This window comes from Idiotropiscis lumnitzeri, chromosome 18, assembly GCF_059441095.1.
Source record: "Idiotropiscis lumnitzeri isolate Australia: NSW breed Sydney's pygmy pipehorse chromosome 18, RoL_Ilum_1.0, whole genome shotgun sequence".
Lineage (NCBI taxonomy): Eukaryota > Metazoa > Chordata > Actinopteri > Syngnathiformes > Syngnathidae > Idiotropiscis > Idiotropiscis lumnitzeri.
In genome coordinates this window covers 13,525,510-13,545,389 of record NC_142408.1, presented here as the reverse complement: position 1 = coordinate 13,545,389, position 19,880 = coordinate 13,525,510, and the positions used below count along the sequence as shown (strand labels likewise).

The 19,880-nt window shown below is 40.7% G+C and overlaps 2 protein-coding genes across 3 annotated transcripts; both read right to left on the bottom strand.

The window, feature by feature from the left end:
- Positions 1 to 2,219: 2,219 nt before the first annotated feature.
- Positions 2,220 to 11,734, bottom strand: LOC148319598 (histone-lysine N-methyltransferase Smyd1-like). 2 transcript variants are annotated; one of them, XM_088281380.1, is made up of 11 exons: positions 11,528 to 11,626; positions 11,363 to 11,454; positions 9,603 to 9,779; positions 8,084 to 8,297; positions 7,870 to 8,000; positions 7,733 to 7,771; positions 6,649 to 6,835; positions 6,454 to 6,546; positions 4,894 to 5,057; positions 3,167 to 3,335; positions 2,220 to 2,361 (listed from the first exon to the last, which is right to left on the bottom strand). In XM_088281380.1, the coding sequence occupies exons 3-11, from the start codon at positions 9,770 to 9,772 to the stop codon at positions 2,308 to 2,310; spliced, it is 1,221 nt and encodes a 406-aa protein (XP_088137506.1). In that variant the 5' UTR covers positions 9,773 to 9,779; positions 11,363 to 11,454; positions 11,528 to 11,626; the 3' UTR covers positions 2,220 to 2,307. The 2 variants fall into 2 exon arrangements, with proteins under 2 accessions (XP_088137506.1, XP_088137505.1); XM_088281379.1 differs by lacking the exon at positions 11,363 to 11,454 and having other exon boundaries at positions 11,528 to 11,734.
- A 2,589-nt stretch (positions 11,735 to 14,323) lies between these two features.
- Positions 14,324 to 18,189, bottom strand: spra (sepiapterin reductase a). Its single transcript, XM_088281433.1, has 3 exons — positions 17,751 to 18,189; positions 15,735 to 16,025; positions 14,324 to 15,123 (listed from the first exon to the last, which is right to left on the bottom strand). Exons 1-3 carry the CDS (start codon positions 18,175 to 18,177, stop codon positions 14,933 to 14,935), a joined length of 909 nt encoding a protein of 302 aa, XP_088137559.1. The 5' UTR covers positions 18,178 to 18,189; the 3' UTR covers positions 14,324 to 14,932.
- Between the last annotated feature and the right edge of the window lie 1,691 nt (positions 18,190 to 19,880).

The following is a 19,880-nucleotide window of genomic DNA, read 5'->3' as shown; positions in this document are numbered from 1 at the left end:
GTAAAACCAAAAAAGGAAGGAGTCCTTTTTTGGATTTCTAAGTTAGACATGTCACAACCTAACTAATCTTCGCTCAGCCAATCAAAAGTCAATATTCATATAATGTACTATTCCCACTCACTGCTGACGTAAACATTTGTGACGTACAAATGCAAACCGCAAAGAGTGAGGAGGAGGGGGCGGGGGTCACAATTCACATTGCAGTATTTTACTACAGTTCCTCACATAAAAGCACACAATAGCTTAGAACACCTGGAAGCGTGTGTTGGTATTTTCGGCTCAGCACTGTGTTGGTTTAGTTGTTGCCTCGTATTGAAGAGGGACTCCATGGCAATGTGATTCTTGATATTTGTAATGTTACGCGTGGAGTCCCGTGGGGTTCAGTACTGAGCCCTGCATTGTTTATCTACAAGCTTCTGTTTGGTGAATTATATGTAAATAAAACAGATTTCAATGGCATGCCGATGATACTCCATTACCCTGGGATACAATTTGTGACAAAAAAAATTCAGTTGAGCTATGCGGATTAAAGAGGATCTGTGCTGGTTTTTCTCTTAACCTTGTTTGTAAGTTCTATTTCGTTTCATGTAGTAGTTTAATTTAAGTTAGCAGCTTGGAACTATTTCCTCTTTGTGTTTCATTTACTTACATACACATTTATTTATTTTTTTAAATCTGAGCTCTAGCGCAACACTTAGAGAAAAACTCAGATCAGCTTTGGCTTCCACACCCCAACAATTTTTTTAAAATAGCTGTCAGACCTACCTCAACAAAAATGAATAAAACCAATGTTGATTGTTGATGTTGATGTTATTGGTCCTGCTTGTCATCAGCACCTGATTAAGGACACAACTTCAAGTTTTGATAAAGGTACTGTAAGGTATTACTCAAAGTGAATTAGCAAAAAATACTTGTTATAATTGACACAACTCTCTCTTTTCAAACGTATTTTAAGAATGTTACAAAAACTGCATTTTTTTTCACCTGCACATTACTGTAAAAATCTGTCCTATTCTATCTGTTAGCAGTGGCGGGCCGTGCATTTCACCCGTAGGCCTTCAGTGAAGACCTACTTTGTCCGACTTGAATAAATACTCATAATACCATCATTTATGACACCACAAATAATATACAGAAACACATTTACACAGTACTGAGTGAGACTTGGACGACCTAGCTTCTCTTGAAAGGTCCGTCTTAAAAATGGCCTCGCAAGTGTATCTGCAATTAAATCCACACTTTACATTTTCGAACAGTCGCCAGTTACAACTTTCAGGTGTGTTGATTCCGCATTGTCTCGCCTCGATTATTGTAACTTTTTGGGCTTCCCATGTGCAGTATTAAAATGCAGCACTGACAGAGGCGAGAAGGTTCGATCATATGTCGAGCCAACTTGCATTGGCTCCCAGTCCGCTTGAAATGTGATTTCAACATTTTGCTACTTGCCTATAAAATATTATACAGCTTAAACACCAGTCTACCTTATTGCTTTAGTGGTACCATATGTTCCGTCCCGCAGCGTTGTTCACAAAGCGTTGCTCTTTTAGTGATCCTGAGAACCAAAAAGAAGTCCACAGGTTCTAGAGCGTTTTCTTGACTTCCAGTGCTCTGAAATGTCCTACCCATGGAAATAAAGCCACCACCTCAGGAGAAATGTTTACAACTCAACTTAAGACGTATTTGTTTACACTTGCATTTAGTTGAACGACATGTTGGCCTGTGAGACTGCCTCTTCTTCTGTCACTGTCTGGATTCTGCACCAATTGATCTGGACAAGATCTGAGGTGTCCCACCTCCTTGGAGGCGTTGCTATGGAGATTTCTGCGTTGAGCAACCGGGTCTGGTTTTGAGGAGGAACGCATCTCTGAAGGCGTCTTCTGCAGTGCTTTATTTTCTTACACATTACTTCAATTAACTTTGGATGGTACCATGTTATATGTTAATTGCACTTAAATGTTTCCCACTTGGCATCCATTACAACCTGGTCATCTTGTCTGTGGCCCCTTCACAAGGTTTCTTATTTTTCCCCAGATGTTTTCTTTGTTTGTTTTTCTTTGCAAGTCCTTACAAGAACACATTGGAATCTACTTAAGATGATTCTTGAATGTAAAATTGTTTGTGATGAAGTGATCACAACACATGCTGTACCTTTAATTTTATTGTATTTTTTGTACATGTAACATGTTCAAGTTGCTTTGCACAATCAGTCTTCGTGCGGTGGCACTTGAGCAGCCGTCTTTATACATTTGGTGACCAATGACTGTTTCCGGTAGCCACAGAGAAGCTGCTTCTTCAAATCAGTGTGGCTCAGGGTGACATTTCCTTCTTCTTTAACTCCATCTCAGTCTGCATTCGCATGGACTAAACATAGAAACATGTCATATTAATGGCAGAAAAGAAAACATAAGTCATGACTAAACTGACTATTTTTTATGCCCTTTCTGCCAAAATTCAATAGTTTAGTAGTGTGGGCCCTGGGGTGCCGAATGGGGAGATGGAACGGGGTGATAACGATTCTCAGAGCCCATGACTAACACGAGTGCAAATGTTTTGTTTTTCGATTTGCGGATTGGAGTGGTTGGGCACAAAGTTATTTAAAAATTTTACAGCTGCCCCCACCTCAGCCCCCTAAATCCCTGGCAGCACTCCTGTTACGTCCACACTGAAAAGAAAAAGAAAATGCAAGCCAATGTGCTGTTGAAAAAAATAATGTAAGGGCACCAGAATACAGTTATCATATCAAAAAGTGTTTGCTTTTCTGGACTAAAATATCAGGTGAACTTTAACACTTTAGTGTTGGACCACCAAAAAGTATTTCTCTAAAGACAGAAAACAAAATAGGATTTTCTATTTCTTGTTGTGGAAATAACCCAAAAACAAAAGGGATTTCAGTTGATGTAATTTACATAATCACATAGGGGTAAAGTAACCAAACATTAACTTTTGATTATTTGTAATTGTTTTTTTTTTCAATTGGATATAGGTTCTTGCTAGGTCATGTTCTGATGTGTCTATTATGAATATGTCAAACATCATTTGAAGCTGTGGGGCTAAAATGGACTGGGATTTCCAACTCTCTCCACTTTGACCAAAGCCCAAAACATCCCAAAAACATAATACTGCCACGACCGTGCCTCAAAGTGGATATGTATTAATTTCACTGTACCTCCAAGTCTTTGACGATGGCATGGTTAGGCCCATGGGTGACCATGAGAATGCTGCAAGCTTTGCAGATCATGCTGTGGCCCAGCTCAGTCTGGCCCGACTCCCAGAGTAAGACGCCTGCACGCATCATGGCCAAGCCCAACTGGGCGTTGTTGTGGGGATACAACTTCCTGTTGATGGAGGCAGGGGTATTAGTTAACCCAAACAGTGAACCCAATTCGTGTTTAACGGATTTTCTCCGTTTGTAACAATGTATATTCATTTGTGCTACATATTTTATGTTTAATACACTGCCAATGATCTGTTTATTCACACACACAGACACACGCACGCACCTCCCCCCCCCCCCCCCCCACACACACACACACGCACATGCACACAACTTCCTGCAAGACTCTTGAGGCCACAACCACCAACTGCACTGTTCATTCCTTCATCAAATACAGTAATCATATTTTCTTTGCCGTGGAAAAAGTTTTCCATTGTCTCAAATTATTTTTTTTTACTTAGGATCATCAAACACATGTAAATATGAGACTAAGTTCCATCCATCCATCCATCCATTATCTGTACCACTTCTTCTCACAAGGGTCACGGCGGGGTGCTGGAGCCTATCCCAGCTATCTTCGGGCAGTAGGCGGGGGACATCCTGAATTGGTTGCCAGCCAATCGCAGGGCACACAGAGACGAACAACTTTCCGCGCTCACACTCATACCTAGGGGCAATTTAGATGTCCATCAACCTGACATGCATGTTTTTGGAATGTGGGAGGAAACCGGAGTACCCGGAGGAAAGAGTTCCAGGTCCACAGTCACAAAATACTGATTCAGTGACAACAAAATGCTGTTGAAGTGGCCAACTCCAGTTCGTTGTCCCCAAAAACATAGGCAATTCATGATTTCTTCAGACTTGCCTGCTCCATTTACACGTGCAGGGAGCTTTGAATATTGTTTTTCCTTAATAAATATAATCATCATTTAGAACTGCATTTTGTTTAAGTTTGGTTATTTTAGTCAGACATCATACAAAATTTTAAAATATAGCTCGTTGTAAAAAATATCCATCAACGTTCTATTGTGGTTTCCATTAGGGTTGCAAGCGAGCTGGAGCCTAACCCAGATGACCTTGAGTGAGAGGTGAAGTACACTCTAGAACAGGGGTGGGCAAACATTTTGATTGGTGGGCCACAATGGGTTCTAAAATTTTCAGAGGGGCCGGACCAGGAGCAGATGGATGGAGCATTTTGGTCATCTCACCTCATCTGAGAAAAAAAATACATTTAATTTTAAATGAAAGTGAACAAAAGCATGACAACAAAATATGTCTTTGCTAAACTGCAGTATTTAGAAAATAAAACATTAACAAGGTTTATTCATTTAATTATTTTCAAGTTGGGCGGGCCGGATTATTACATTCAACGGGTCGCATGGGGCCCCCGGGCCGTAGTTTGCCCACGCCAGCTGTAGAACGATCGCCAGCCAGGCCCAATCCCACTCCAACTCATACCAATGGAGGATTTAGTCTTCAATTAAGCAACATGCATTTGGAAGGCGGAAGGAAGCCGACGCACCAGGCGAAAACTCATGCAAGCACAAGAAGAACATGCATACGCCACATATGTTTCAGAGCTGAGAAACCTCAGAACTGTATATTAAGCCATATTACTAGTTAATTAGTATACAACGTAGTACTAGATGTAGTAGATACTGCAGTGAAGTATGCCTTACGTGTATCCATCCACCAGCCTTTGAGCATACACTGCAGCCTCAGAGATCAACCGCAGGTGTGAAAGCACCTCGGTGGCGACACGGAGCACACGTAGTTTGTACAAATGAGTGTCACCCAGGACGTTTTCTTGCGTCTCCAAACACTCACCACACAGCTTCGCCACCTAAGAGCAGAAGAGGCCAGTTAGAGAGCATGGGCGTGTCCATATTGGCTGGTAATGAAATAAATTGAGAGGCTCACGTTCTACATATATCCTGTTAATCCATTTTATTTTCGAAGACCCAGTTGCGGTACGCCTGTTGCACCTTGTTAGTAGCGATGTTGTTTCCACCTGATCCCTGCTCTGCCCTTCACCTCAGTGCCAGGCCGTCTTTTGACTTTATAGTACTCTGCAGCCTTTCTTAAACTTAACTTGATTTTGAACCAACTTATTAATGGACCTTTGCCTCTGCCTGCCACCTGACAGATATGCAAATCTCACTCTGTCTTCTCATTTATTGACCTTGAAAATGAATTTGGAGTTTTGGTCCTTTATGTGATACATAACTTTATTTAGAGTTGTATTTGCGCATTTCACAGCTGGAGCTGGAAAAAAGCACTTTACCGTAGTACACCATGAAATAACAAGGGCGGCACCGTGGACGACTGGTTAGCACGATGACCTCACAGTGCAGAGGTCGTGGGTGTGATTCTGGCTCCGGCCTTCCTGTGTGGAGTTTGCGTGTTCTCCCCCCGTGCCTGCGAGGGCTTTCTCCAGGTATTCCAGTTTCTTCCCACATTTGAAAGACTGCATGACTGAACAGGTTGAATGAACACTCTAAAATTGTCCCAAGGTATGAGTGCGAGTGCGGTTGGTTGTTTGTCTTTGTGTGCCCTGCGAATGGCTGGCAACCAGTTCAGGGTGTATCCCATCTACTGCCCGAAGATGGAATCGGCACTTTCCGTGACCCTCATGAAGAAAAGCAGCTCAGATAATAGATGGATGGTTGGGTAAAAAACTAATTTAACAACAAAGACAGTAACATTCAGCTAAGTTCAGATCAGACTTCGACCAATCAGCATGCAGCAACGCTGATGGTACTCAGAGTCAAAAGTTGGTAAGTGGGTGTATGACGTCACGACGCATTTATGTCAAGACAGAGCATGTGCAAACCCAACGCAGCTTGGCTATTCCGATAGACATGATGCTTGTTCTGATTGGCAAAAGGAATATACCAACCCAGTAAATCAGAATAAAGTTTGTAATTTTTAATTCGATTGAAGTGTTTATATGGAGTATTTTCATTCTATTTGGTTATTTCGATATATTCTAATCAGAATACGTATGTAAACCTGGTGAGTATGTTGTCGTTGCATTGCACCCACCTTCGCTGTCCTCTTAGGAACACAATCAACCACTTGAGCACCTTTGCCATTAACATTTTCTTCCACTTTTTTCCTCTTTTGTCAATTAAAGACTTTCAACTTATCTTGTGGTATTGATTTGTGTATTTGGGTCCAAACTGATAATGTGACAGAAGCAGATGCACAGACAAGACGAAAGCAAGATGAAAACGTACCTCATGGAAATCTTTCTGAGAACGGTACTTCTCAATCTTTTCCAGACAATCTTCAGTAAATGCAATCACCTCTTTTAGCTTCTGAGCAGACGGCTATAAGGGACACACGAGCATGAGGCATACAAATTTTTTGTGACTCTTCCTGTTTGTGCAACCAAACTTGTAGAATCAAATATCCCCCTCGCCCCTTCTCACTTTGCTTTCTGCAGCGGCCATCATCAGGTCATCCTTCAGGTGCTGGCTGCAGTGCTGACACATGCACTCAAAGTGGTAACGTTCCATCAGCTTCTTCTTGCGGTCACCTGAAAGGTTGAGGAAGTCAACGTAGCTGACAGTCAACTCCTGACCCTCAGGAATTTTTCCTAAAGCCCGCAGCTCGATTCTGAAAGGGAAGACCAAACTACTGTGTTCATCATGTCAAAGAGGGAAAATGACAAAATCAAACAATGTACATACTGTATCACCTAAATAGTTTATCTCCACTGTGGATGTTTTCATCATTTGGGCTTTGTTTGTTACCTCTGCCAAGGCTAAGAGGTTTCATTTTTCTCTCCGTTAGTTGGCTGAATATCGGCTATGGATTTGGTGATTTACAGAAATGGGCACTTTGTCCTGGACAAATGCCCATTTTTGGGGCAGAGGACACAGGACGAGAAGTTTTAAAGGACTGATTAAGCAAGCCCGGAAAGTACGGCGTGCATGGAATCCAAAATTGCACTCAGAACAGAATGAAGTCTTGTAATGTAATGTTCTCTCTCTCTCTCTCTCTCTCTCTCTCTCTCTCTCTCTCTCTCAGTCTCTCTCTCTCTCTCTGTCTCTCTCTCGAGAGGAGAAGGTGTTCGCGCAACTCTGTGAAGAAGCAATTGAGAGCCAATAATTGTAATTTTTGTGCACATAGATTACTTAAATATGTGGCTGCCCTGGCCAGGACATTCTCACCTTGTGGGAGCAATAATAGCAACCCACACAAAGGGAAGTCTACTGGTGGACCTTGTTCTGGTGCTACCCCTAGCCCAAGAAGATTCAACCCAACCAGTCTGGAACCCCGCTACAGACTGTTTTGGCTGGGAGAAGGCTCGACCCTCGCATACTCACCCCACTCGCAAGCTACTCTTTGGCCCCAAACTCATTCGCTTACTCTCCCACATTCACTCATTCCTCACACTTCACTCTGGACAATTAAAGCACAACCTTTAGATTTTATGAACTGTCGTTCCGCTTAGTGTGACCGAACTGAAATGTCCTGAACAATTTGAGGTAAAGGAACTCTGCTACACACCTCCTCTGAGAATGGAGAGCCGAGGTCACAGCAGTTTGGCTGCAAAAGAAAGCGACAAATTAGACAGAGGCCACACTCTAAATCAGCTACATACTTCTCTATTTCGAAAATGTGAAGTGGTTGTATGAGATACATACTTTCCATGGTTGAGGGAAACAGAGCAGTTGGGCGAGCAGTCGTGGTTAACCAGACAAAAGTTGGGGAAAAGTCCCACACCGACAGCTTGCAGACCCTTCTGGTCCCTCATTGTGAATCCATTACACATAATCTGCACACACATAGAAGAAGCATGTCAAGATGAACGTGGTAATGCAGGACATAAAAGTGACGCATCTGATTGTTCAACGTTACAATGCCAAAAATATGCGAGATGTAGTCGACTGAGTGCTGTTTGCTTCCATGGGACCAATATGTCAGGAAACTCCGAACGTCGGTCTCAAGTTCTTTAAGGTTCTTTTCTGGCAGGTCAGACACGTGGTCCTCCAGCTGCTCCACTGAGATCAACTGACTGTCTGACACAATGCCAGTATCCTTGTGAAGGCGCCACAGCACACGAGCAGCAAGACTGGAGGCGAAATAAAAGCAGTGGGAGAGAATCATCAATTCTTAAAAACGCTTGTTTCATTCTGGCATTTGGTCCATGTTGAGACAATCAAAGACACTAGTGTCATCTCAAAGGGAGAACATGATGTTGCAGCACATGATCCACAAAACTGCTCCAATTAATATCACGACAAACCAAATAATTTCTTTTTGTAATTCTTCAGCCTCGGTCGACTGCCTTTGATGTGACTTTCAACAAACTTTGAATCTTCTTCAATCTGTCAAGGTTTGTCAAAGGAAAAGGCCTACTCACACTGGAATGACATCCATGAGATGATGACAGAAAAAAAATCGACAAATATAAATGATTTCCTTTTAAGAAACAGTTTTGAAATGTAGTCTAGCTCGATCCGTACAATTTTGGCTTTGAGATGCCACTGTTGGTGGTTGAGATCCATTTGTGCAAAAATAGAAAGTTAGAGGCCCGGATTTGAAGACCTTCTAGTTTGCTTTCTGGAACCCGTTGAGGTTGAGGAACACGAATTTCTACAAGATTGAATTTCTATTAACTAACCTATGCATCAGCTAATTCATTAAAAACGATTCTAGGCCATAAATATAAAACAAAATAAAAAAAATACATCAGTAACCAGAGCTGGGCACTTGACCCTTTTTTTTGCCAGTCAGTCGTACTTTTAGATCGCTTCAGCCTCCATGCCACTTCGGTGTGTGTACATGTGTGATAAGTAATTGTGAATTGCTTTTGTATGTTGTGTACAGGTTTGTCTACTGAAAAAATTAATAATCTAAAAAGTCTGTTGACATAAATAAAAACAAAAACAAGGCTGCAATCGTGGTTGACAAAGTTTCCCCATGAAACCTTTCGTCAAACGAACGCACTTGATCCAATCAACGGGGCTTGTTCACGAGCCTACGTGCACACTATGATGCGTTCTGGCTTGAACACAGTTTGGCTAGTAGGTGGCACAATTTCTCACTTAAACATAGTTTAAAGCAAAATGATATTCAAGCGAATACTGAGAAGGGTCCGGCTGCAGCCAGGGCGTTACTGTTAGAGCACAAGAACGCCCAGTGGGCGTTTCTGTCAGCGTTTAGTCGACCAATAAGAAGGATCCAGTTCAAACCGGGGTGTTCCCAATACGACAGTGTCGCGCCTTGGGCCTTGGTGATATGATTGACCTATTTTATGGCGTTAGAATAATGCCACAACTACGTGAGCATAATGTCAAATACCGCGTACAAGAACATGTTTTCTGCATACAAAAATGTGTTTCGTGTGTAAAAGTGGACTGGATGTCTTTCTTACCGAACATTTTCATTGGGCGCCTTGCCAACCTTCTTGATGGCTGCACATTCCTTCTTGTGCTCATTCCAGCATGCAACCTGGCAGGTGCGGTTGCAGTAGAAGGCAAACTGGCATTGGGCGCAGCGATGTAGCTGGGCCTGCTGACGGAAGCAGCTATGGCATACCTGCATGAACAAGCTGAGAGAGAGTAGAAGAATGAAATCTAGAAGCATTTTAGGGCCCATTATACCCAACGCATAAAATGAACCAAGATCCCTTTAGAGGATCTTCATTTTGAGATTCCACTGGCCAACAGTAAATTTTAATCAGAGATGCCTTTTGTGTCTCTAAGCGTATTTTTTTGTCAATGCCAGGCTTGGACAAAAGACAAAGACGCTGGGTTCAGAGTAAAAAGTAAACATTTATTTGAGGGCTGATGAGGAAATAAACACGCAATGAGATTATTCTAGCAATAAGAAGCTATGAAAACTTAAATCAATTGTTTCACTCTAGCAGGAAAACAAGACACACACACGACCACCCTTACCTTGCAGAACAGCAACGTGATGTGTTTTTATATATCCTATTCAGTATAATTTTCCATTGCACTAACTATTCTCTTATTTATCTAATTTATATATTTATCTGAATTATTGTTATATTGCACTGGAGAGGGGAGCTCTCTAATCTCGTTGCACACTTGAGCACAATGACAATAAAGGGATTTCTGATTCTGATTCTGATTCTGATTCTGAAGCTGTAAACTAACAAAATCTAGGCTTGACTGTCAACCTAAAAACTCACTCAACAGCCGAAACTCAAAATAGTCAAGGCTGTGTCAAATCTGTGGTGCACACATGGAACACACTGGCAAGGGACAAAGGGAGACATGGACCGAGAGTCAATCATTAAAAATAAAACAGGGTGTCACAAAACAAACACATTCAGCCTTGTGGACGCTTATTTGAAAATGTGTATTGTGTTGGGTTTTTTTTCCTAGCACATCAGAATTTTCCGGTTATTTTCATTCTTGTTTGAATTCCCTACCCTTTGTGTCTTGTCCAGGTGTTCCTCGTTGGCTCGTTAATTTGTTTGTATTCATGTCAGTTGCCATTGTCGTGTCATGAAGCCTTTGTCTTTCATCAAGCCAAGTTAAGTTTTGTTTGTTTGTTACTTTGATTCCTGTTAATTTGAATAGTATTTTTTTGATCCCCTTGTTTGCATTTTTTTTCCAAATTAAATACCACTTTAAGTTAGTCCTGCCTCACTTCATTTTAGCTCCTTCTACACTACAATCTGAACCTGACTGAATCTTAACTCATAAATATTACACAATGTGGGACTATATTGCATATTATTATTCATAATAATAACTGTGAAAAACTGTTTACTTACATCTCTGATTAAAAATTAGTAAAAATGTGATAGCCAGTGTTGTTGGGGTAAGGTTGGTGGTATTTGCCATGCTCTAATAACAAAAAAACATTTAGTTTTAATTTGTAGTTGGTTTAATCCAATTTTGTTCTCTCAGTGCAGCAATTTGATGAATAATTTTGGTTGTATTGCATTTATAGCTCACACAGTGAATTTATTGCCCTTTGTGAATACTTATAATACAATAGTATATAGCCATGATGATTTGCTTACCAATAGTAGAGAAAGAGTTTTACATTTGTCACTCACTTGTATTTTACTGTTGTCGTACTACTATTACTATCCGAACGTTACACAATTAATAAGTGCAAATCCAAAATAAAGTCAAATGCAGGTTCAAATGACACCTTGTCAGCCACTGCGTCTCGTTTTGTTGATGTCATGACAGTTGGAGAATTTAGAAATGAGCTCACATCCCAGACAAGGATGGTGGAGGAACCTGCAGTCCAAAAAACATGCTCACTGACAATTCTTGCTTGATTCTGTCTAAATGAACACCAATAGAATCCTACCTGTCAAAAACCACAGCAGCAAAGCTGGCCTCTGCAAAGACCACCTCCCCGGTACTGAGGTCTCTGTTGGCTCTTAGGCCGCGACCTTTCTGCCCAGTAAGAAACAGCTCAACACTTTCCATGTTCCCCACCGTCATTGTGCAGCCTAAACAAAACAAAAGGAGGCAGACAGGAAGAAAACAGTAGTGGAAGGTGGGTCGTGGCCTAGAAAAGCTTTTGGGAAGTGCAATAGGTTCCCACGGGATTACTCAGACACGTTAAGGGGCACTACCTCCTTGGCCCGACCCCTGCCAAAGCCAAAAATACATTCACTTCCTCTAAGGGGTGCGCCATGTCCCAAGTGTGGGAAGGACAACCAGCAGAGGGAGGTGAGAGGGTCTGAGGTGCCAAGGTGGGAGTCATTCCCTTGTTGGGTCGCCTCCCTTCTATTTATTTTTGTCTGGAGCAGCTGTCACCTTCAATCACTGGCTCATGAAAAGAGAGAGGCGCTGTCACTTTTTATTTCATGTGTGGTAAACAACCAATATGCGAGTAAGAAGTACTATATGTGGACGAGGGATTGATCCATCAGAAAAGTGTCATTGCCATTTGAAGCCATTTTGAAATAATACTGTTACAGAATTACAGATAGAGTGAGCAGCATTACACCAAAAAAATGTGATATAGACAGAGAGAACACGTATATTAAAAAACAATTAAGTGTAATTAATTTAATAAATATGAGAAAAAATGAATTTGAATTAATTTATTTATTTATTGGTAGTTGTAATTCAGACATTCCATTTAATTAACGACTGAACCCTTGGCTCTATTGAAGGAGAGAGTTCACTTTTTTTCAAACTTTTTTTTTTTAATAAATTAACAAATATCTTCGTTATGCCAGTGCCCAATTTGTATCGGTTGTCCCTATCACCAATATGGATTGGATGAAAACACTACATAGAATTGTAGCGTTTTAAATATTTAGTTTTACCCAAATGATTGGTCGGACACATCGCTACCAACTAGATTGGTCAAACATAACCAATTTTTGGTTCCATTTTGCGCGCTCACTCAACTTGTGACAACTGCGGCATTGTGCTATGTGATAAAAATATAAAGAGGTCTTTCTTTGCTGGCAGCATAAGGCACACATGTGTAATATTCATGTTATCTAGTCAGTATCTTGTTATGCCACACCTGAACCCTTGAGGTGGATGGATTTTCTTGGCAAAGGAGAAGTGCACACTAACACAGATTTAGACAGATTTGTGAATGATATATATATATATATAAATATATATATATATATATATATACATATACATATATATATATATATATATATATATATATATATATATATATATATTGTTGGAGTCGAGTCACCGTGGAAATGAGAAGTAGTTAGTAAATCAACCTTTAAAAGCCAAACTTACTCCAATGCGTGTTAGTTTTTTTGTGCTCAAGAAGAAAAGGGTCAAATAAAGACTCAACAACCGATTAGAGTTCCGATATTTAGTTTCTTCAATTTCTGGAGTTCAGGAAATAGTACAAAGACAGATATCTGGGCAGTTTTTTCTTAATCTCACGAGAAAGCTGCACTCGGGCGCGCACAGTCGAAAAATGCGCGCCATCTTTCAGCTTCAGTTTTTATAGGAGTTTTTTATGTCAAGGGTAATGTAGGTCGAATCGGTCGTCCTCACTCCCTCCCACGGCACGGGTCCACGTCCAAGGGAAGGTTTTCCCCAGGTTAGTCATCGTCTGGATAGTTAATGATGGTCGATTCCCGTCTGGTCTCGTAGACTGGCACGCCAAGGCTGGCCTTCTCCGGCGGGCCGTCCCTCCGTCTCTCCGCTGGCATTCTTCTATAATCTTGTCGGTGTGCATGTGTGCGCGTGTATGTGCAAGTGTATGTGTGTGTATGTGCATGTGTAGATGCAAGTGTATGTATATGTCTGTGTGTGTATGCGTATGTGCATGTGCTCCGATCTCCAATTGTTATGTCTTTCCGAATGTGTTTTTCCTTTGATAGCGTCTGTGTGAGTCCTCCAGTGCCCAATTTGGTATGTTACAGCCAATGTGGAGAATGTGCTTCGTCGTATTTGTCCATGAAGTGCTGTGAATGTGAGGGCAGCTCATGGAAATGCTATGTGCGCAAATCTATTCTCACTACTGAGAATTTCAAAAAAGTTCACACATTTAAACTAAGTACTATAAATTTAGCATATGAGAATAATAGAATAAATCAGTAAACATCAGAACTACAATCCCAGTCATTCTTGTTACCCGTGCTTCTAGTTTCATTTGATAAATGCATCTTGTTTCATCAATGTTTAAAATATTCAGTAAATATGAACCTGCTAACTTTAATTATCGACATTCTGTCCCGCATGTGCTTAAAATAATGCCAGTAATCGTAATAGAGTCCTTCAATATATATATATACATACATATATATTCATATATATATATACATATATATATATATATATATATATATGTCTATATATATACATATATATATAGACATATATATATACATATATATATATATAGACATATATAGTCAAGTCAATTTTATTTGTATAGCCCTTAATCACAGACAGTCTCAAAGGGCTTTACATAGCCACAATCGACATCCCCGATCTTAACCCCCAGGAGGGCAAGGAAAAACTCACAAAACCTCATAGTGAGAGAGAGAAAATGTCTTTCGAGCCTAGAGTACAGCTTCATAGAATTGAAATGTCAACCAATAAAACAGGAGGAGGTTGAATGTCGTGAACGTGAACAGGAGATCAAAATGACAAAAAAAAGGTAATTTCTGTAATTTTATTGATGTAATATATAGTAATACAGTACTTATATGTATCAGAAAAACAACTTCTTCATATTTCCTGATATTACAATGATAACATAGTGAAACATACAAGTTGAAAATCTGAAAGACATGAAGACTTTGGTCCATTTTAAAGTTTGAAATGCACAGGGGTGAAGATACATGTGTGGTCCTCGTTATGTTATAGACAAATATATTTAATTCATAACTGCGAGTCAGAACAAACTACATAGAAACTTATTACATTTTAATTAATATTTAAATTCAACCAAATGCCGTTTCTAGGCTTTTAAAGTGCAATTACAAGGACAGATTTAAGGCCACAAAATATATAGAGAATATTTTTTAATTTAATATATAAAGAGTAAAGACAGTTGGCAGACATTGTCTTTTCAAAATCAATGCTTAAAAAAAATGACTAATCTACTAAAAGTGTTGAACTACTGCACCATTAACTTGATACTAAATAAATGCAGCTTCGATAATAGATGTATACATGTAAAAATATAACATCTTTAAGACATAAAAAGTCAGGTAGGTCCACACTCGATGTATGACTGGATATATGCTCTGCTGCAATGGACTGTCTACACATCGTAGAAGTCAATGTGATCTCCTGATTTGTATTTGTCTTCCAGCAGCACCTTGATCATCTTAGCACACGAGGCCTCACATGTGAGCAGCTGGCCTTCATTAAACATGTCTGTAAAGGATTTCGTTAAGCTCAATTCCGCCGTTTCGGTCCTGGCTAACATCTGCATGTCTGTGTCCAAAGGACCTGGTTAGATGCAAAAAAAAGAAAAAAGAGAGAGAAAATACATTCACTGGTGCGTGTAACAAATGCAGAATATCTGCACATTAAGATGGCACGTTCTGTGTTGAGTGTCATTTCTTTTTTTTCAGTGGCCATATTAAATACAGTGGAACCAACGTGTGCAAGATTTGTTTTTCACAGTGCCAGGGCACATTTATTAATACACAATATGAAAGTTATAACTGACACAAATGCTGAGGTATAGGAATGCAATTTCCCAATTGCAAAGGCTGCAATTTAACAAAAAAAAACATTTTCATTGTTACCAAGGCTTTATTTATACTGTATACACTTCTGATTTTTGTCGAATTGACTTACGTTTACGGCACACTCAGAATTTTCTGAAGCCATTGTAGTGAATTCTTAAAAGACTGCATCTCTAAGTCTTTATTACAGTAAGGTTAACAACTCTAATTGAAGTTGATAAACTGTCTTTCATATTAATTCATGGTTTATTTGCCTAAAAGCCTAAATTATGAGGCCAAAATATATATATTTAATAAATATGATGTTTATGTCAGTAAAAAAAAAATTTTAAAAATGTTTTTCAAAACTGTATGTAAACAATTCCCCACCTGGAGCATAGTTGAGCACACGCAGGTCTGGCTCCTCTTCTGCCAGAACCTTGAACATCATGTCTCGGGCAGCCTTGCCAGTACAGTATAGCACCCAGGAGCGGAACGGCTTCAGGGCGCACAGTGAGGAGATGTTGATCACACAGCGGCGCAGACCTGACTGCTTTGGAAAGGCCTGCAGCACGCCGGCAGTAAGGCATAAAGCAGAGCTGATGTTCAAAGACAGGTAGGAGTCCACCTCAGCCATGTTTGTGAAGCTTTTGGAGAAACGGGACACGTCACCTAGTGTGGCTGAGAAGACAGAGTCAGTGAGTGATTAGAAAACCTTCCATCAATTCTCTCAAATTGCATGTCCTGTTGAAAGGATAAGTCAAATCCAACATTTCCTTTACAATAAAATGTTCAAAGCGCCCTTTCTGAAAAAGTTTGTGTTAGTGGAATATAATTATTTTTATCCATCTCAGGTGGCGGCCATTTTGTCTTGTACTGATACTTGATGTGGGCACTTGACCAAATTTAAAGGCAACCATGCCGACTATTCAGAGTCGAATAATTCTCCTTGCTCACGTTCATGTTACCAAGTGTTGATTTTCTAGACGTAGCGTTTCTGCCCGTAGTTCCATGTTTTCTTGCCTTAAGTAATGTCATTTGTTTATAGCCATTCGTCTCGTTTTACTAGTCACGCGTATTGGTACCCCCGTCTGAGGCAAGCGATTTTCGTAGATTTTTCTCCTTGCCTTTTGCAAGCGTTTTTTGTTCTGATTTTTTTCAGTCAGATGCTGCTTCCCAGAATTCCCACACTCCACCACACATATGCGACCACATATTGCGCTTAATAGTCACGTGCCGTACTCTAACTGGCATCGTAACAACCTTATTAAGACTCCAGGTCAATGCATTCAACAAAAAAAAGTATTGCATTGTAACAAAAATAATATTCATTATATTTAACATACATGGCAAATCAATTCACTTTTATATGTTTTTGTTAATAAAAAGTCAATCTTACAGTGTTTATTATTTAATAATTAATTTAAATAATACATAAATAAATATAGTAAAAAAATAAAGATAATATAAAAATAATGAATAAATAAAAACACAACTGCCATTATAAACCAGATATGTAAAGCAATAAATGTTGTTAATGATCTAGTCATTTATTTTGTTACGTGAGTAAATTTATTGTGAAATTAACTAACACTGGTCAACACATTTTTAAATCAGATATTATTATAACAATAATAGAACAGGTAATATATTTTTATGCATGAAGGGTAAGGTTCAGCAACAGGTGGATTTTTTTTTCCCTTTCCATCTTAGCATGTGATTCCACTGCCTCCAGAAGAAGTCTTAGTCTTGAGCAACAGCAGATGATATGAAGTGAGGGCGTCCAGATCATTTGGGTCATTTGTAGATAAAAGTGGACAACATCGCACCAAGGAATTCTTGGTTTATGGGCAAGATCATCAATACTATGCCAGACAAGCGTGGATTTGTTCGTCAGGTTCGCATAAAAACCAAGTCTTCCAAACTGGAGTGAGCCATTACTAAGCTCATCAAGTGGATTCCTAACAATACAGTAGGTGTACCGACGTGAATTGCGTTTCTCCGCAGCTCAACAGTGCCAGACTGAGCCTCTCCCCCACCACAACACCTTACATGAAAGGCTTTTGCTGGACATAATTTATGATTACGTAAAAAAGTTGAACAATGACATCATCATAGCAGTTGCCCCGTACAAAGTCATTTAGGTACTCAAAACAATCCCTGACTAAAATGTAACGTTTTCCAGTGTCCACAGTTTAAATATTTACTTAAGTAATGCAATGGGCATTGCATCATGCATTTATCTAAACCAGTATTAAAACTGTCTTTTGCACGTACATACTTTGTTTGTACATAGATACAGCTGAGACCCGTTATACAAGTTGAGTATTGTTGATAAAAAGCTACAAGTTTTAGATTCACCATGTCAGTACCAAACAAACATCTGCCCAACATGTTGGTGCTTACCAGCGTTATTAACGAGAACAACATGTTCAATGTCGGGTGAAAAAGCCTCTTTGGCGGCTCGGACGACCTTCTCCGGGGCTTCCATAAGGGACAGATCCAACACCACGCACCGAACTTCCAGGTCCGAGTCGGCCAGCTCTGCCTGAAGACTGCGCAGCCCATCACCGGATCGGGCTACCAGGACGAACACCGACTTGGGCTTCACCAGCTTGGCCATCTCCTTCGCAAGAGCCCGGCCAAAACCTCTGGAGGCGCCGGTGATGATGCAAAGAGCTCGGCCAAAATGCTCCATTCTCTCTGTGCAGGGCGATGCGATCGTGAAGTGAGGAGAACCAAACGATTTGTCATATCTTGCCACGCCGATTTCTAGCGCTTCTTCTTTCTTTCGGTAGGCGTGGCTCGCCAACGCTTGTTCCCCTATCGCCATCTCTCGGTTTCACGCTACTTTGCTACAGCTCATTTTCCAACGCCACAGGATATACGCTTTCGTATGGTGGTCAAAGCAATTACATGCATTTGTTCAATAGAAAGGGTGGGAAATGACAGCAAAATATGAATAGATCTCAGATTTATTTCACAATATGACTGGTTGTTAACCAGAGAGCAAAACGTCTTTTTTGTCTCCAAACCTATTTGTGTCAGGGTTCGCCGTTCGGCGAGGAGGAGGTGGACCCAGAAAGCGAGGAAGCAGGGGGAAGGGTAAACTAAAGGGAATTTATTAAATTAATCTCACGAGGACAAACAACGTGGCGTGGACAAACAAACGTGGCAGGGTGCAAAATAACAAAGACGCAACCAAAACGTGACTAACAGAAAAGGAAGACGAGGAACAAAAGCCGGGGGCAAAACGCTGAGGGGCGTGACGGGAACGAGGACGTGAACAAGAGCTTGAGCTTGACAGGAGCCAACGTGGTCATGGACGTCCATAGAGTGCGGTAGTGATGGGTCCAGCGACACTGAGACGTCGATGCGCGCGCCGAGCTTCCAGGGCAAACCCCGTGTCGGTGCGCGTACCGCTTTAAGAAAGTCACGTGACCACTACCGGAATCGTGTCGACACGGCGGTCGCGCGCCAAACTGTGTTCATAGGGACGCGCATCTGTCAACAGGATGGACGCTCAAAACAAGCATCGAGTTATTGGCGCATTACTTTGCGTTAAATATCCACAAGATGGAAGACGTCACTGTTGATGCGCACTCAGAGGTGCAGCGCTATATGTCAGCAGGACACGTTGCACGTACGGAAGACTCGCTCTTATACTGGAAGCCCATGGAGGCAACGTTCCCTCACCTATTTATATTAGCCACACAGGCGTTGTGCACACCGGCCTCTTCAGTGCCTTGTGAGAGGATCTTCTCAAAGGCGGGGGAAATTGCCTCAAAAAAAGAAATAGACTGAATAACAAAACGCTGGAGAAACTAATTTTTTTTAATAATAATGAGTCCATTGTCATTCACAACACTATTATTTGGGCATTCAGACAGATGTTCACTTAATTTATCAACTGCGTCTCGAATATCAAAGATTTTTTTTATGAAATTGCATGTATGTAAAAATAATGTGAAAGGAAATGCCTAATCAGAATGAGAAATCCCTTTGTCATTGTACTCAAGTGTGGAACGAGATTAGAGAGCTCCTCTCTCCAGTGCAATACAACAATAATTCAGTTAAATATATAAATTAGATAAATAAGAGAATAAATAGTGCGATGGAACGTAATACGAAATAGGATATATAAAAACACATCACGTCGCTAATCAATGGAATTGGATAAAATTAGTTTGACAGATCAGTGTCAGATGACCCTGTCAAATGTTTCCTGCAAGTCCACCAGGTGTCAGTATTCAGCAACACAGTGTCAACACAGTGTCAATACATTGTGCCACTGTGTCGAAACGATACAGGATGCCTCATCTACCCATCACTAGAGTGCGGCATCAATCGCATAGGGCAGGCGTAGCAGGGGCAATGTTCCGACAATGGGTTGTCGGAGTGAGGCGTTTAAATAGTCCAGTCAATAGGGGAGCAGATGGGAATCAGGTGTGTTGATGATAACGGGGAACAGGTGCGTGGCTGGTGAGACAGAGTGCTGAGGGGAAACGCCCCACTCAGCTGACAAAACAAAAACAA

What these genes read in the sequence shown, in the direction of transcription:
- LOC148319598 (XM_088281379.1), bottom strand. Translation starts at nt 11,664, where the DNA reads ATGACGGTGGGGAACATGGAAAGTGTTGAGCTGTTTCTTACTGGGCAG. An exon ending in GCGCCCAATGAAAATGTTCG is followed by an intron (nt 8,298 to 9,602) that starts GTAAGAAAGACA and finishes TTTCGCCTCCAG; the next exon opens with TCTTGCTGCTCGTGTGCTGT. An exon ending in TGGCCGCTGCAGAAAGCAAA is followed by an intron (nt 6,547 to 6,648) that starts GTGAGAAGGGGC and finishes TGTCCCTTATAG; the next exon opens with CCGTCTGCTCAGAAGCTAAA.
- spra (XM_088281433.1), bottom strand. Translation starts at nt 18,177, where the DNA reads ATGGCGATAGGGGAACAAGCGTTGGCGAGCCACGCCTACCGAAAGAAA. An exon ending in TGTTCTCGTTAATAACGCTG is followed by an intron (nt 16,026 to 17,750) that starts GTAAGCACCAAC and finishes CTGTCTTCTCAG; the next exon opens with CCACACTAGGTGACGTGTCC. An exon ending in TGTGCTCAACTATGCTCCAG is followed by an intron (nt 15,124 to 15,734) that starts GTGGGGAATTGT and finishes GCATCTAACCAG; the next exon opens with GTCCTTTGGACACAGACATG.